The sequence below is a fragment of the Phaenicophaeus curvirostris genome, chromosome 1 (assembly GCF_032191515.1).
Source record: "Phaenicophaeus curvirostris isolate KB17595 chromosome 1, BPBGC_Pcur_1.0, whole genome shotgun sequence".
Lineage (NCBI taxonomy): Eukaryota > Metazoa > Chordata > Aves > Cuculiformes > Cuculidae > Phaenicophaeus > Phaenicophaeus curvirostris.
This window is the reverse complement of record NC_091392.1, coordinates 39716143-39731001: the sequence shown is the minus strand read 5'-3', so window position 1 is coordinate 39731001 and position 14859 is coordinate 39716143. Positions and strand designations below refer to the sequence as shown.

General features: G+C 40.6%; 1 protein-coding gene across 2 annotated transcripts; it reads left to right on the top strand.

Annotated features, from left to right (window-relative positions):
• The first annotated feature begins 1092 nt into the window (after positions 1-1092).
• On the top strand, positions 1093-11112 carry MRPL42 (mitochondrial ribosomal protein L42). Of its 2 annotated transcripts, none has more exons than XM_069853601.1 (6): positions 1093-1153; positions 3298-3454; positions 5721-5784; positions 6730-6814; positions 8136-8299; positions 9566-11112. In XM_069853601.1, the coding sequence occupies exons 2-6, from the start codon at positions 3373-3375 to the stop codon at positions 9609-9611; spliced, it is 441 nt and encodes a 146-aa protein (XP_069709702.1). In that variant the 5' UTR covers positions 1093-1153; positions 3298-3372; the 3' UTR covers positions 9612-11112. The 2 variants fall into 2 exon arrangements, with proteins under 2 accessions (XP_069709702.1, XP_069709707.1); XM_069853606.1 differs by having other exon boundaries at positions 1117-1186.
• Positions 11113-14859: the final 3747 nt, after the last annotated feature.

Sequence of the window (14859 nt, the reverse complement as noted above, 5' to 3'; positions counted from 1 at the left end):
TTGAATTGGAAGGGACTTTAAAAAACAGCCTATTCCAACTCCCCTATCCTGGGCAGGCACGCCTCCCACCAGCCCAGGCTGCCCAAGGCCCCTTCCAACCTGGTCTTGAACACTTCCAGGGATGGGGCATCCACAGCTTCCTTGGGCAACCTGTGCTAGCCCCTCACCAGCCTCATTGTGAAGAATTCCCTCCTCATGTCTAGTCTAAATCTGCCCTCCTCCTATAATGTCAAAGTAAGGCCTGGCTTTGAAGGAGAAGTTTCCAGATTATTGGCAACAAAGTTCTCTCGCTTTTTTCCTACTTCACCTTGGAGCACTTTCACACTTGGCAGCATTAAAGCTATTTTCAGACCAAACCAGAAGGCAGTTTTTATTTTGTCCAAGTTTGTCTTGCTCTTCACAGGTGCCTATTTATGTGATAAGTTTTGGTGTGCCTGTCCACGTTTTTTTCCTGTTCATCCAGGCTGTTACTGGCTATAGATTTCTATTCTAGCTCCAAGATGTGGCTGTTTGGAGTTCTGCCAGTTCTGTCTGTTAGTGGATGAGGTATTTCTATAAGCACCAGCTTCAAAGCTCTTCTATGTGACAGGGGACAGGACAAGAGGGAATGGCCTCAAGCTCCGCCAGGGGAGGTTTAGGCTGGACATTAGGAAAAAATTCTTCACAGAAAGGGTCCTTGGGCACTGGAACAGGCTGCCCAGGGAGGTGGTTGATTCACCTTCCCTGGAGGTGTTTAAGGCGCGGGTGGACGAGGTGCTAAGGGGCATGGTTTAGTGTTTGATAGGAATGGTTGGACTCGATGATCCGGTGGGTCTCTTCCAACCTGGTTGTTCTATGATTCTATGAAATAACCAAAGCTGTCAGAAACATCCCTCCACATTACAGGATGAGAGGAGGTCGTTTTGCAGCCGACACAAGGCGCTAGCCTGACCCCGAGGAGCGAGACCTACGGACAAGGAGGGGAAGAGGGGAGCGAGGGGAAGGGAGAGGCTGGGAGGGTCTCCGAGCTCCCGCCGACGTCACCACAGCAGCACCCGCGCGACGCGCCCCAGAACCCGCTTCCGGTGCTGTCGCCGGAAGCGGAAAGGCGCGTAGCTGTGCTTCCGGTGCCGCGGGCGGCGGTAGCGAAAGGGACGAGGGGGCGTCTGGACGGGTAACGGCGCGTTGAGCGGCCTCGGGACCGGAGGTGGGAGGGAGTGGGAGAAAGAGAGGAAAAGAGGGCGATGGAGAGGGAGGGGAAGAAAGAGGGAGAGGGGGAGAAAGAGAAGGAGAGAGGGAACGAGGGAGAGAGAAAGAGGGGAAGAGAGAAAGAGGGAAGGCAGATGAGAGAGAAAGGGAGGGGGAGAAAGAAAAGGAGAAGAGGGAGAAGGAAAGAGGAAGGGAGAAATAGGGAGAAGGGAAGAGGAAGGAAGAGGGAAGAAAGAGGGAGAACGAGGGAAGAAGAAATAGGGGCAAGGGTAGAGGGAGCAAAGAGGGAGAAGGAAATAGGGAAGGAGAGATAGGGAGAGGGGGAAGAGGGAGAGAAGGATGAAGAGAGAAAGAGAAAGAAAGGGGGAGGGAGGGAGATGGAGAGAGAAAGAGGAAGGAAGAGAGGGAGGCAGGGAAGAAGAGAGAGAGGAAGAGAGAAGGAGAAAGAGGGAGAGGGAGGGTGGTCGAGAGAGAGGGAGGGAGAAAGAGAAAGGGGAGGGAGAGGGAGGGTGGTCGAGAGAGAGGGAGGGAGAAAGAGAAAGGGGGGAGAGAGGGAGGAAGAGAGAAGGAGAAAGAAAGAAGGAGAAAAAGAGAAAGAGGGAGCGTAAGTGAGAGGGAGGGAGAAAGGCTGTGGTGACTGATGAGGAGGATGGTGGTAGTGATGGTGATTCCTCCCTGGCTGCAATTGCTGCACCAGCTGTTGCATTCTGCACTGGAAAAGTGCTCATTCCTGCTGGCTGGGCCAGTTCAGTTCAGTTAGTCCGTGGGTTGCACTGTGGAGCCCCCTGCTTCCCAGCCCCTCCACAGAGGAACCACAAGTGAGGCCTCTGGAATGGGCCAGAGGAAGATAATTTTTGTGCTTTCAGAAAGCTTAATGTTGTCTTTAATAGAAAAGCCAGGTTTCTTGCTCCTTCTCACTGTTGACAGGGCGTTACTGGTTTGTGTGTGCTGCCTTAGGGATGGAGATGTCCTCAGGGTGGGCAGGGGCTGGTGCTGAGTGCTGCCCGCTGTGCTCCTCACACTTGACCAGCCCATGAGCTGTCAAGGACAACTTAAGATCAGCTCTGTAGATGCTGTGTTAGTATTCCCTGACTTCAGCAGCACTTGCCACAGGGAAAGAAAATGATGAGCAGTTATTTGTTGAAATTAAAACACATGCACTTCTGGTGATGTTCTGAAGCACTAAACATGAAGTAGTTTGAAAGAGGTCTAATTTAGTTTTTATTTTTTTATGAGTATGTATTTAAACTGCCTCCAGTTATGTTTCTTTAAGCATCTTATAAGTTTCTCTTCAAAGCAATTGTTTTTTCCTGTAGACAATAAAAGATGTGTTTACGTGTCTTTCTGCTTTTGTGAAACCAAACTGTCTAGATGCAGTCGTTAATTACAGCAAGTGTTATAAATAAGTGCTGCTTCCTCACAAGGACAGGAGGAGCAGCAGTTACTTCTCTCTTCTTTCTGGCAACCAGTGATAAGATCCAAGGGAATGGCAGGAAGATGTGCCATGGGAGGTTTGGGTTGGATATTAGGAAAACTCAGGGGGTTGTGGAGCAATGGAACAGGCTCCCCAGGGAAGCAGTTGTGGTACCAAGCCTGACAATATTCAAGAAGCATTTGGACAACTCCCTCAGATGCATGGTGTGAATGTTGAGGTTGTCCTGTGCAGAGAGAGGAGTTGGTCTCAGTAATCTTTGTGAGTCCCTTCCAACTTGGGACATTCTATGATTCTGCTTGTACTTTTATACTGGGCAACGATAGTTACATCCTGAACAAGAAAAGCATGTTTCATGAATAAATCTGTGGAGCACGCAGAAGTAAGGATGCCACAGTTAGGTGTGTGAATACTGGCAGAAAAGCTTTAAGAAGGCCTGAGGTTGGAAACTTTAAAAAAAGTTAATGATTTACCTTCAAAAAATACCTCTTGGTAAATTAATTCTTGTTTCACATTTGACTCTTAAGGAAGCATTTGCCAGTGTATAAATAATAAGGACTTCTACACAACTGACAAAGAATGAGGAGCATACTGCACAAATTCTATTTATCCTTAAGATATTATATAAATTGTTGGTCTTCTGTACCCTGAACAGTTATGAAACTGCTTTCTTTCAGAGGGTGTTCTGCAGAAGAAAGGATATGGTGTCCCTTTGAGTTGTATCTTGTCCAGGACTGGTCTCTGCTGTCAGAATGGCAACATCACTTAGAACTGTGTGGTCCGGCTTCTTTTGGATGCGTTCAGTAGCAACTTGCAAGCAGGCCCCACTGCAGAGTAAGTAGTGATGAAAAATTATAGTAGTCCTAGATCAAAATTTGTTCTTTGGAAGCCTGTTTCCTGAAGTGTTTAGTGTAATGGAAGCACGGAGGGCAATTTTTATTTGAACAGTCGAGTCTGATATTCTGTGTTTTCTGCTAATAATTAAATGGTATCTTGATTTATTTGTTTTTTTTTGCTTTTTAAAGGTTCCATGGTCCACATATGATGCTCATCTAATTTATTAATTACCTTGTATATACCACCCTCTCACCACTGATTACATTTGAAGATTTGAATTTATTTTTCCAGACTTAGAAACAGTGTGGAGAAAAGGCTACAAGTGAAGTCTCATAACTTAACATAAACAGAGAACAAGCGACACCAGGCAATGCTATTTCTTAGATTTTTGTGCATGTTTTAGATGTCAATGGGAAGATGTAGAGGAGACAATAAAGGTGGTAGAAAATACAGGAACTAAGAAAATATAAAAGACGTTGCATTTTAGAGGTTAGTGGACAAAGAAGGCAAAGAAATCTTAGGAAGAAATCTGAGCTATTTGCAGTAATATTTTACCCAAACTCAGCTTCTTGATAACTAAGAATAGTGTAATTAGAAGAACTGAAGCATGGAAGTGCTAGCAGAAATTCTGAATTTAAGCATTTTACATCTAAAATATATATTTAAATATAATACCCACATTTAAATTTAAGAATTTTATATCTAAAATATTTCCAAGAGGAATACAGCTACACCAAAGTTTCTTCTGATTCTTTACCAATTTTGACACACTGAATGCTCTCCCTTCCATTATGAACAGCCAAGAATCCTATTTGTATTAAAACTAAAATAAAATAATGTCAGAAAAAAAAGTTGAAACCTTTTTATGACTTACTTGAAAACAGAAGGCTCAGAACCTGTTAAGACTTAGTTCTTGTGATCCTAATTCAATTCTTAAAGTGTAGTGGCAGAAGAAGCTTCACTGGACTTCGAAACTTCCATGTGGATTTGTGTCAGATTCTGGAAATAAAGGAAGGGGTTAGCCAGTAAAATCAACTGCAGGCACCTCCCAGGGCCATCTGAGGTGCTGCATGGCTGTGGAAGGCAAGATGCCTGTGGTGTGGATCCTGTACAAGCAACTTTTACTGTTTAACACCTTACATTAGGTTTAAGACTCAGTGATCCCTAAGTTCTTTTGAAAAATGGGAATGGAGTTGTGGGAGAACTCAGTTCAAAGGAACTGTGGTCTAACCTCCTGCTCAAAGCAGGCTCAGCTCTGCAGTCACATCAGGGCACTTAGGGCTTTGTACAGCTGGGTCTTTGAAATCTCTGAGGGCAGAGACTGCACAAACGTGCCTAGACCCCAGCCCCACTGGTTGGTGTCCTGAGGAAAATACTTCTGCATATCCTGTCACAGCCTCTCATTTCAACTTATGGATGTTGTTTCATGCCCCCCCAACATGCACAGACTGGCTCCTTCTCCTCAGTAACTCCTCATACATAGTCACTGGGCATTGCTGTCAAGTCTCCCCAAAGCTGTCTCTGTTCCAGGCTGAGCCAGCTGCAGTCTCTCAGCCTCTCCCCACTGGGAAGGTTGGTGGGCCTTCTCTTAACTGATTCAAATTTATCTTCTATTAAAAGGTCCCAGACTGGCCACAGTATCTAGATGTGGTCTAACAGGTGCAAAGTAAGGGAAGATAATCCCTTCCCTTAGTCCACTGAGTACAATTCAGATGCTATTGGTCTTCTTTACCGCTTGTAATTCTTGTGATTAGTTTCTCCAAGGAAATCAGGGGAAAGGGATAAAGTTCTCCCGTGTTACAGCAGCCAACACATTATAGTTTTGTGTTTTATATAGCATATATATCTCAGCTGCCAGTGAAGTACAAATTTGTTTTTTATAATGAATATTGCTCTGAATGAAATTATGGTCTTCACTGTACGCCGTAAAGCTGTGTTCTTTACATATATAAAGAGTATGCTATAATGGTGAAATCTATAGGTATTTTCTTCATACTGTGATTTTTCTTAGGAAGACAATACAGTGTTGGAAAGGTAACTGTAGGCCATACCTACTGAGGTACTGTACTTTTTTATTACAGTAGAAATCTGTGTAGTAAAGTGAACTTCTATGTAGACAGCATTTGGGGTTTGCTAATTTAAAACTGAGTATGAATATAAACCTTGATCAAGATTTAGGATGGAATGAAAATGTAAAACCTTCTTCAATTTGGCACAGCTCTGTGTGTTTTTACATGAGTGTTCTTTACATATTTTTTTGCAGGTGGAGCTGTGTATCATGCTTGCCATAAATCTACATACTCGGTTCTCCCTGAAGATTACAATTGGTACTTAAACATGCTTTGATGTGTGACCTTTTCATGTAATGTCATTCCAGGGCTACTTTCACTGTCACGAAGTTGTCATATGATCATAGGATTAGAGCATGGTTTGGGTCAGAAGGGACCTTAAAGATCATTCAGTTCCAATTCTCCCCCATGGGCAGAGACACCTTCTACTAGACCAGATTGTTCAAAACTTTTTCCAGCCTGGCTTTAAACTCCAGGAATGGAGGATCCATGGCTTCTCTGGACAGCCTGGTCCAGTGTTCCACCACACTCAAAGTAAAAAACTTCTTCCCAATACTTAATTTAAATCTCCCTTCTTTCAGATTAAAACTGTTACCCCTTGTCCTTTTCCTACACTCCCTGATAAAGACCCCCTCCCCAATTGTATCAAACACATCTTCTTCTGCCAGTTTTGGATAGTCATGGAAGTTAGTAAGGAAGGAAGGTAAGAAGGGAGAGGAACCCCTCAGTAGGACTTCTTGTTTACCACGCTTCTTTTACCAAATATAAAAGTTGGAACCGTGAAGAAAGCTTTGTTTTTTATTCTTTCTTTGGTAGGTGCCATACTTCTTATAAAGGGGTTTTGTCCTAGGTATCTATGATGATCGTTATCCCCATCAGTTGCTATAGTTTTATATGTAATTATTCAAAGCGTCACAGATTTTTTTTTCAACCCATATTTCCAGCTATCTTTGTTTATTTCATTTTAGCCTTTTTTTTTTTTATCTCAATCCAAAAAAAGAAACCCAAAGGTGTCTGGGGAGGAGGGAAAGGAGGATGTTCAGATCACGTATTTGTAAGCCTTTTTTATAGAGGATTCTTAAGAATTCATAAATGCAGGCTCAGGTCTGGTTTTCTTTGGGACTTGGGCTGTTGGGTTGTTCAGCATTTCTGAAAACTTTAAAGGATATATTCAAGAATGTAAGTGTTTATTTATTTTTATAGCAAAGTGGAACTCGCAGTGACATCAGATTTGAAGACAATTGTCTGCTACCACCCATCGCTTGAGGTTCCGTATGAGCATACAAAAGTACGTCCAAATCACATATTTATATTTCTTACTCGGGTAACAGAAGTAGTTCATAATTTTTTAGTCTTTTGGGCATCTATTTTTAGTTTAAAATACTTGAGGTACTCCTTATTACGTGATCAGTGTGTCATTTAAGTGAGTGAATGATGAATATAGCTGCTGCCATGAGGAGACCTCATTCTTAATTGAATTGAGGGAAAGTTGCAGAGCAAGAAATGCCAGGTATCACAGCAGATAGTAACTTAAATAGAATTAAATGAGTCACTGAAATACTTGTGTGCTACAGAGAAAACAGCTGTCCGTCTATGAGTGTCCTCCTCAAAGATGGTGTTTGCAATGCGGTTCATAGTTCACACGTCCTGCTTTGTGCAGATCCTGCAGTCTGGGAAAGACAATGTAATGCAGTGCTCCTGCTGCTGCTGTTGTTTTAAACTGGAGCTTTAAAGTCCAGTCAGCACTCCGGGTTCATAAATGCCACAAAAAACTTTAAATATTACACTTGTACCTATCAGTAGTACTGACGTTGTGTTCTTTACACTGATGAAACTAAGTCTAGATAATCTTTTTCTCGTGTACACATTTTGTTTCAATTTCCAGTTCTCATGTGCTGGTAAAATATTGCAAATGGTAGCTATGTTGAAGAATTACCTAATGTGAAAATTGTCCATTGAAAACTTAAAACATTTTAGTGCTCTTTGCCTGAAAATTACATATCGCTGTTTTTAAATTTACCAGTTGCCTGTGTCTCAGGAAAAACAGGTGTAAAAGACTAAAACAAGTCAAAATATTTGCAGCGGTGCTAGTAGTAAGGTTTCAGGTTGAGAACAAAAGTTTTGTCTCAGTACATACACAAACAATTACAAAATTGGATTCTTCTCCAAGGTATAAATCTTCTAAAAGCTTTTTTAGCCCATAGGATCATAACTATGAATAAATGTCTAAATAGGAATGAGTACTTTTGTATTACTAGAACTGAAGCTTATGAATCAGCTAGTGAATTGTAAGAATGAGGTCAGCAATAACAATGACAGCAGTGCTGATTTTAGAGGTAAGGTCATCAGCTCTAGCTCCTGGGGTAATTAGAGGTTTCTAGACATCTGCTCCACAGTGACGTGGTTTTGTTCAGGGCTGGGGGTGCAGCTGGTAAACAGCCTATACAATTTACCGGTATTCTTTGATATTCCTGTGGTTTCAGCTGTTAAGAGTAAATTATAACACTATGTAGCTTGGCTTTTTCATTTTCTGAGAAAAAGGAGTAAAAGGAAATAGATACACTGTTTTGGGTTTTTTTGTTTTTTGGTTTTTGGGGTTTTTTTTGTAGCCCATACCACGGCCAGATCCAGTGAATAATAAAGAAGAAACCCTTGATCAAGTTTTGAAATCGAGATTGAATGAAAAAGAGATAAAGAACAACAAAGGTCTTACGGTTGAAGAGCTCAGCAAAATGTTTTATACAACAAAACATCGCTGGTTTCCTGTGGGACAGTGAGTATTTTCTTTTTAATATTTGTTCCTTTGGGATGTAAATGGAGATACAGGAATAATGTAATGACTAGATTCAACCTAGTATAAATCATGTGAGCCAAGATACTGTTAGCACATGGACTACTACATAAAATCTTAAATGTGGTGTTGTGTAAATGGAAGACTGCATTCCATAAGGTTTTTTTAACACTACCTCTTTGGTAGTCTTTGCAACTTCGGGTTTTTTTATAAAATGTGTTACAGAGTAGGAATTTTTACCATCTATTTACCTGCTGGTTCAGGTGATTTATTACAGTTGCATAAGTGAAGTCAGCATAAAAGACTCTAGTATATAAAATACCCTCGATGGATATAACCAAATACAGCTTGGAAACATGCATTGTCTGTTCCTTAAAAACTCCTCAGAAAAAAAAATAATGGGATGAATCTCAGACTTAAGAATAGTAGGCATTTTTCATTTGAAATGGTGAAAAGTACACCTTGGTGTGCCTTGTAAAGTTGGGAGGAGGAGATGTGCAAATACGCATGACTGAGCCTAAAGAGGAACTACAGACATTCAGATAAACCACTGGAAACAACGGCATTCCAGTTTGTGTTACTCCTTTTCAGTTAATGGTACTACACCTTTCAGTAGCTGCTAATTTTGTAGCTATGGAGACTTTTGGTATAGCCAAATTTATTTTTGTCCATAGAACACTTTTTAATTACTGTGTCTTGGGAGTAAATAAAACGAACAAAATTGTAGAACTTTCTATGGCCAAAGGGTAGCTGTCACTTTAATAAGCATCAAACAAGATCTTCATTGTTCTGGGGTGGGCAATTAAGAGGAAAAGTTAGGATCTTTTGTTTTGTGAACAGTTTGTTTTTTAGTTTGTCTGCAATATATTACACTGTTTGACATACAGTCTGACATAACTCCTTTAACTATCAAGTCTCTTTGTTCTGTAGCAATTGTTTAAGCCAAAAGAAAAGCTGACCATGTAAAATAAAATTAACTTCACACGAAGAATTAAGAATAAACAGCAGCCTTTGTACCTATTCAGCTGTAGAACTGATTGGATTTTTGCATGCTTGTAGCAGATGTAGCAGTGGAAATGAGTAGCGTTATGTAACTTTATGAACAACAGAGATGACATCTAATGAGTGGTGATGGGTTGTGGCCACAGATCTTGTGCAACCTCCAGGCCACTGACTAGGGGGAAAAATATCAGGAGAACCAGTGACTGTCCAAAGCTTGCATTCACTGCAGTCTTTTTTTTCTTCTAGGTATCATAGAAGACGCAGGAATCCTAATCCTCCTAAAGACAGATAATTAAGAAATCTTTTTGTTCATCAGCACTTTGCTGTTAATCTTTATTGGAAATAAAAATTACAGAAAGTGAGAAGTTTGGCAATTCTGTGTGAATGCTATAACTAAATTTGACTGGTTTTTTTCTACTTCAATGAGTTGACAGAAAACCAACAAAACTGCACTACAAGAAGGATCTGGAAAGGCCACTGTCCGTGCAGGGTCAGTGAATGTGCTGGTCTTGGAACTGGAGGTAACAGGTGATGGAGTGCTCTGCTTGAACTAGATTGGAGGCTTATTGCTGGTAACATGAATTCCTAGAAGTACTATGGCAAAATGGGAAGTTTACAACTGGACATGTTAGGGTTTGGTGTTGTTTGGGGTCTTTTTTGGGTTTTTTAGTAATCTCTTAACTGAAATGCAGGTGAGCGTGAATGCTGAGGTATTTATGAAATAGTATTGATGAAAAATATTATATGAGTTAGTTATTAGAACAATGAAGTAGTTTGGCTGCTTCTATTATGCTTGCAAGATATCAGATTCCATGTTTCATCCCACCTCAGCCAAGTGATTGTATTTAGGGCTATTGTCATGTACTGAAAACTGGCCAACTTGGTTAAATTGTAGCTTCCATGGTGTAACAACTCACCCTTCTAAATCACCCAGTGTTCCCAAATATCTGAGATAATTTTTGTGTGCATTCATGGTTCATGAGGAATTTTTTTAAGCCCACTCTATCTACTGTTCAGTGTGGATGCTATGTTTGTATATAAATTGGAACAGCTGGACATTTTGCTAGAAGCTGAGTAGCATGTAATGCCTCTACTCTTGGTATTTATCGGTAGAAAGAACACTTACTCTTCTAAAGTTATTACCAAGTAACCTTTTTTTCCTTCAATTGCTTTTAATTGTGAAAAAAGCAACATTGGATGTCTGTAAAAAGACTGCCTTTAAATACTTCTGGAAAATTTTGCATCGAGCCAGTCTAAGTACCAATCTTCAAATTATCTTAAAAAATGCATTTTTAAATCCGGATGCCAGTGAGCTGATAATGGTTTATTCTGGCAGAGTATGAAATTGTTTTGCTTATTTTCTCTGTGATGCTTGTAAATCTGAGTTCATGGTTAAGACTTAATCACCCAAGTGATTTTGGCTCTCTATTATGCAATGTGTTGCTCGTGTGATAACAAACATGCTGTCACAAAAGAATGACTCGTGTCTGTGAAAAGCATCCCTGCTTACTCTGGAAGTTCAAGCACAATAACATATTTTTTTCTGCCTAGAACATACTTCTAAAATAATTTTTAGTAATTTGTAGTACAACAAATTTCAGTGTTTTCATGAATTCATGGTGCCTGGTACTGACACTGATCCATAAGAGAGAAGCTTACATCTTGTGTTGAGTGTTTCGTTATGCTCCACCATATAAAATTGAGCCTACTTTATTATTGGAAAGCTGAGATTTAATTTGTCACTGTTTGACTTTACTCCAGTGCAAATAAATATATCCTTTGATATATAAAAAGTTTGTAAACTTCCAATTATTTTCCCCCTTCTGCCTCCCAGTTGTTTACAGCTGCCTAATACTGTTAAGACAGAAAACTTCTGTTACCACATTTGTCTGTTCTTGCCTGTCAAACCCCATTTATCATCAAATATCCACAATCACTGTAGAAACGTGGGATTTCTCAATATTGCCCAAATATTTTTGGATGCTTTTCAGGCATTTTGAGGGCTAGAAATCTATGATGTGCTGGACTCTTATCTCTAAAGTATTTCCTTTTCTGACCAGTTACTGGAAACTTGAGTCTAAAACACGTGTTTGCTACATGTACCTTCTGACATTTTGTTATTACATTAATTCATAAAACTGATGTTTTAAAATCTTTCCATGCATTATGCTGCCGCTCTCAATCTTTCTGTGTTCTTTTATACTAAGTCTTTCTCCTGGGTCATCTGAAACATCACTCAATTAAAACCCTATTCTCACAGTGATTCCAAGGTGCCCTCCTGATTTTCTGGATCTTGAACAACTACATAAAGCTGTCTTAGATCTGTCCCTCTTCATTTGAAAACTTGGAATTGGAAATCCATCCATTTGATTCCTGCTCCACTCTTATGCAAAAGAAGAATCCATTTGAAAGTTAGTCTGGGATTTCTGTTTTCTCTTGTTCTTTGTAATTGAAAACTTGAGTTGCATAGAACGTGCTGAACGTGAAGTCTGCTCTGGTGTCTTTATTTAGACACTTAGCCTTTTCCTTTGTGTCTAGGAATTATTGGGCATTTTAGACCTTTGTCTTCATTCCATTGCTGTGGATGGTGTACAGTTGAGTACCTCTTACTGTTTGTCTTTTTTTAATATCTCATTAATAGTCGTCTTGAGCTTTGCGTGATAGCATGCCATTAGAAAACTGTTTTGGGCAAAGGTCTGAAAGTTTGTCGTCAATTCAGACCACTTAAATCACTGGTCAATTTATCGTGATGTCTTAGTGAAAGGAAAGTTCCTTCACTTGCACTAGTTAGATCTGAATTGCAGGTTCTTACCTTTTCTCGGTCCAGATGATGATGTTCTGCAGATTCTTGCTACGACCACCAGGAGGCGACCTTGCACAGTAACGCAACTGGATTTGTCTGAAACCATAGAGCATTGGATCATCAAATTTAACACTTGAGAGAGACATGCATTAGCTGCTCTTTAATTAAATTTGTAGGCGCTTAAGAAAAAGGAACTCTGTAGCAGGTCTGACAGTGGTTGGATTCAAAGGGACAAGAGTTCTTTTGCAGGACTCACATGTTTGCTTTGACTAATAAGGCTTTTGTAATGTGTAGCAAAGGTGTCACTCTCCCTTGTCAAAAAAAATGAGCCAACAGTGAAGCAGTAATGGGACCCACTTGCCAAGTACAGCTATGTGAAAAGTTTCATGTCTTTATACTTCAGTTCCTCATGACTATAATGGAGTAGTTATCCAACCCCTCCCCCAGCTTATTCATTCCTATAGGGAAGTTCCTTTCTTGTCCTTTCACTGTTGTAATAGGCATGAATTTCAGCTGTCGTGTCTAAATTCCACTGCACCACAATACATCATTACTGCAGCTCCGTAAGTCACAGTAATGATTGCTAAAATTAAAGCCAATGCCACATTTCTCAGTTGTTTACAGTCTTTACAAATTTTAGCTCTGCTTAACTTCTCACATGCTCATTCCATCCTCAAAAATAGTGCAAAGTTATATAATGAAGAGATCAAACAGGTGTAGGCTGCGTTCCTCTTCTGTAACAGAGGATGTGTATTTTAATGCTGCAATAGAATAAAATTTATTTAAAGCCCACCATTCACTAGAATAAACATCAAATTATTGTGTACCTACAACACACAGAAGTTGGATTCATCGCTAAGATTGAGACAGCTACTAATTAGACATCTAAGCTTGCTCTAATCTCTGTAGGCTCTCCTAATAGTCAACTGCCACACACGCAAAAAAAGAAGTACCTACACAAGGCAGTTGATCTTATTTTAAGGTTTTATTGTCTAGAATATGTCACACACATTGTTCTCTGGAGGTGTTTTTTTCCCTCTCATCTATGAATGGAAAATTCAGATGCCCATATTATAGCAAATGAAAGCAGTTTTATCTTTTCTTAAAAAGAGGAAAACAGGGTAGCAGCAAGTTTCACAAATTTTAGAAATGGATGAAGAACAAGAATTTCCCATCCACAGTAAAGGCACAGTGCAAGCAAAATTCAAGGCAAGCACGCCATAAAAAGAGATAGGGAATTTATCTGATGTTTTTCATTTCTGGAACATAATTGTTTGCTAAATCTACTAAAATAAACCTGCTGGATGGATTACAATTCATTGAATTTACATGGCCATATTTGTTGAAGAAAAACATTAGAAGTGAACCCTAAGAAGTGATTAGTAAGGCTGAAAGGTGACACAACAGCCATTGAATAGAAGAGCTGTGGCAGTCCTGATGGAGAGAGCAGCTGTGGCTAGGACCTACACAGGCATTAGACAGCCCTGGTCCAGTCCAAGGACAAAACCTTGAGTTGCTGAAACTGGGTGAGTGTTTTACTTCAATACAACCATGATTTTAACTGATGACTTCCTGCAAATGATCATAGAATCATAGAATAGTTTAGGTTGGAGGGGACCTTAAAGATCATCTAGCTTCAACCCCCCTTGTCATGGGCATCTCCCACTAGATCAGGCTGCCCAAGGCCCCATCCCACCTGGCCTTGAACACCTCCAGGGATGGGGCAGCCACAGGTTCCCTGGGCAACCTGTGCCAGTGCCTCACCACTCTCATAATGAAGAAATTCTTCCTTCTGTCTAGTCTAAAATATGATGCAAGAAGCCTTTAATATGGAAGCATTTATCCTGCAGTCAACGTACCCATGTCTACGCTTTGCCTCAGCACAGACCGACACTCGGGGTCCCTCTGAGCATGTCCTCACTGCTGCAGGCTGGGGAGCAAGCTCAAGCTCCAGCTGCTGATCCCCACACCTTGTGTTACTTCCCTCTGTTCCACCTTGCCCTCTTTAAAGCAATGGCTGTGCACCCCAGCAGGGTAAGTTCACACCAAGCACTGCTCCCAACATCGCATATTGTTTGATTTTGCCCTACATGCTCCTCTAAACTGCTCAAGCTGACTGTTTACTATCAAACACTACCACACCTCAGAACATGTAACACATACCCTTGTTTCCATGCTAGGAGAGCGCCATTCCCTTCCGGCTGAAGTACAGTTTCATATAATTTCAGGTACTTCAAACTGAAAGATACACAAAAAAATCCAGAATTACATGTTGAGTCTATAGGGGCACCAGGAAGAGTCCAAGAAGCACTGTGGGGTGTGAATATAGAAATCTCCTCCTGATGGAGTTAGCCTGAGCTAGTGTGAATATAAACCAAGCCTCTTGGCATCAGAGACTTTTATTATTTAGAAATAGAAGCGTGCTCTCTGAAACCAGGTGTCTGGGACATGCATTGATGTTGTGATTTGAGCTAAAGCAGAATCACAAATCAGTTTTACAGACAACCTGAGCTCAAGTTGTCTTTGCCTGCTTGGACTATTAAGTTTGAATGAGTCTGGTCCAGGCTTACTGAGATGTGCAAAAGCAGCAACACACACATAATTACTGTTCTCTCCAAACAACTGGAGTCAGCAAGGTTATCCAATCCAGCTCAGAGATGTCCCAGTTGAAACACCTGTAAAAATAAAAAGGTTTTTCTTCTGGATAAATAAAATTAAACATGCAGACAAGAAAGCG

Bases quoted from the DNA above. Each gene is read 5' to 3' on its own strand.
- MRPL42 (XM_069853601.1), top strand. From the start codon at position 3,373: ATGGCAACATCACTTAGAACTGTGTGGTCCGGCTTCTTTTGGATGCGT. The intron at 5,785-6,729 runs GTACTTAAACAT...TTATTTTTATAG, and splicing joins CTCCCTGAAGATTACAATTG to CAAAGTGGAACTCGCAGTGA. The intron at 6,815-8,135 runs GTACGTCCAAAT...TTTTTTTTGTAG, and splicing joins TTCCGTATGAGCATACAAAA to CCCATACCACGGCCAGATCC.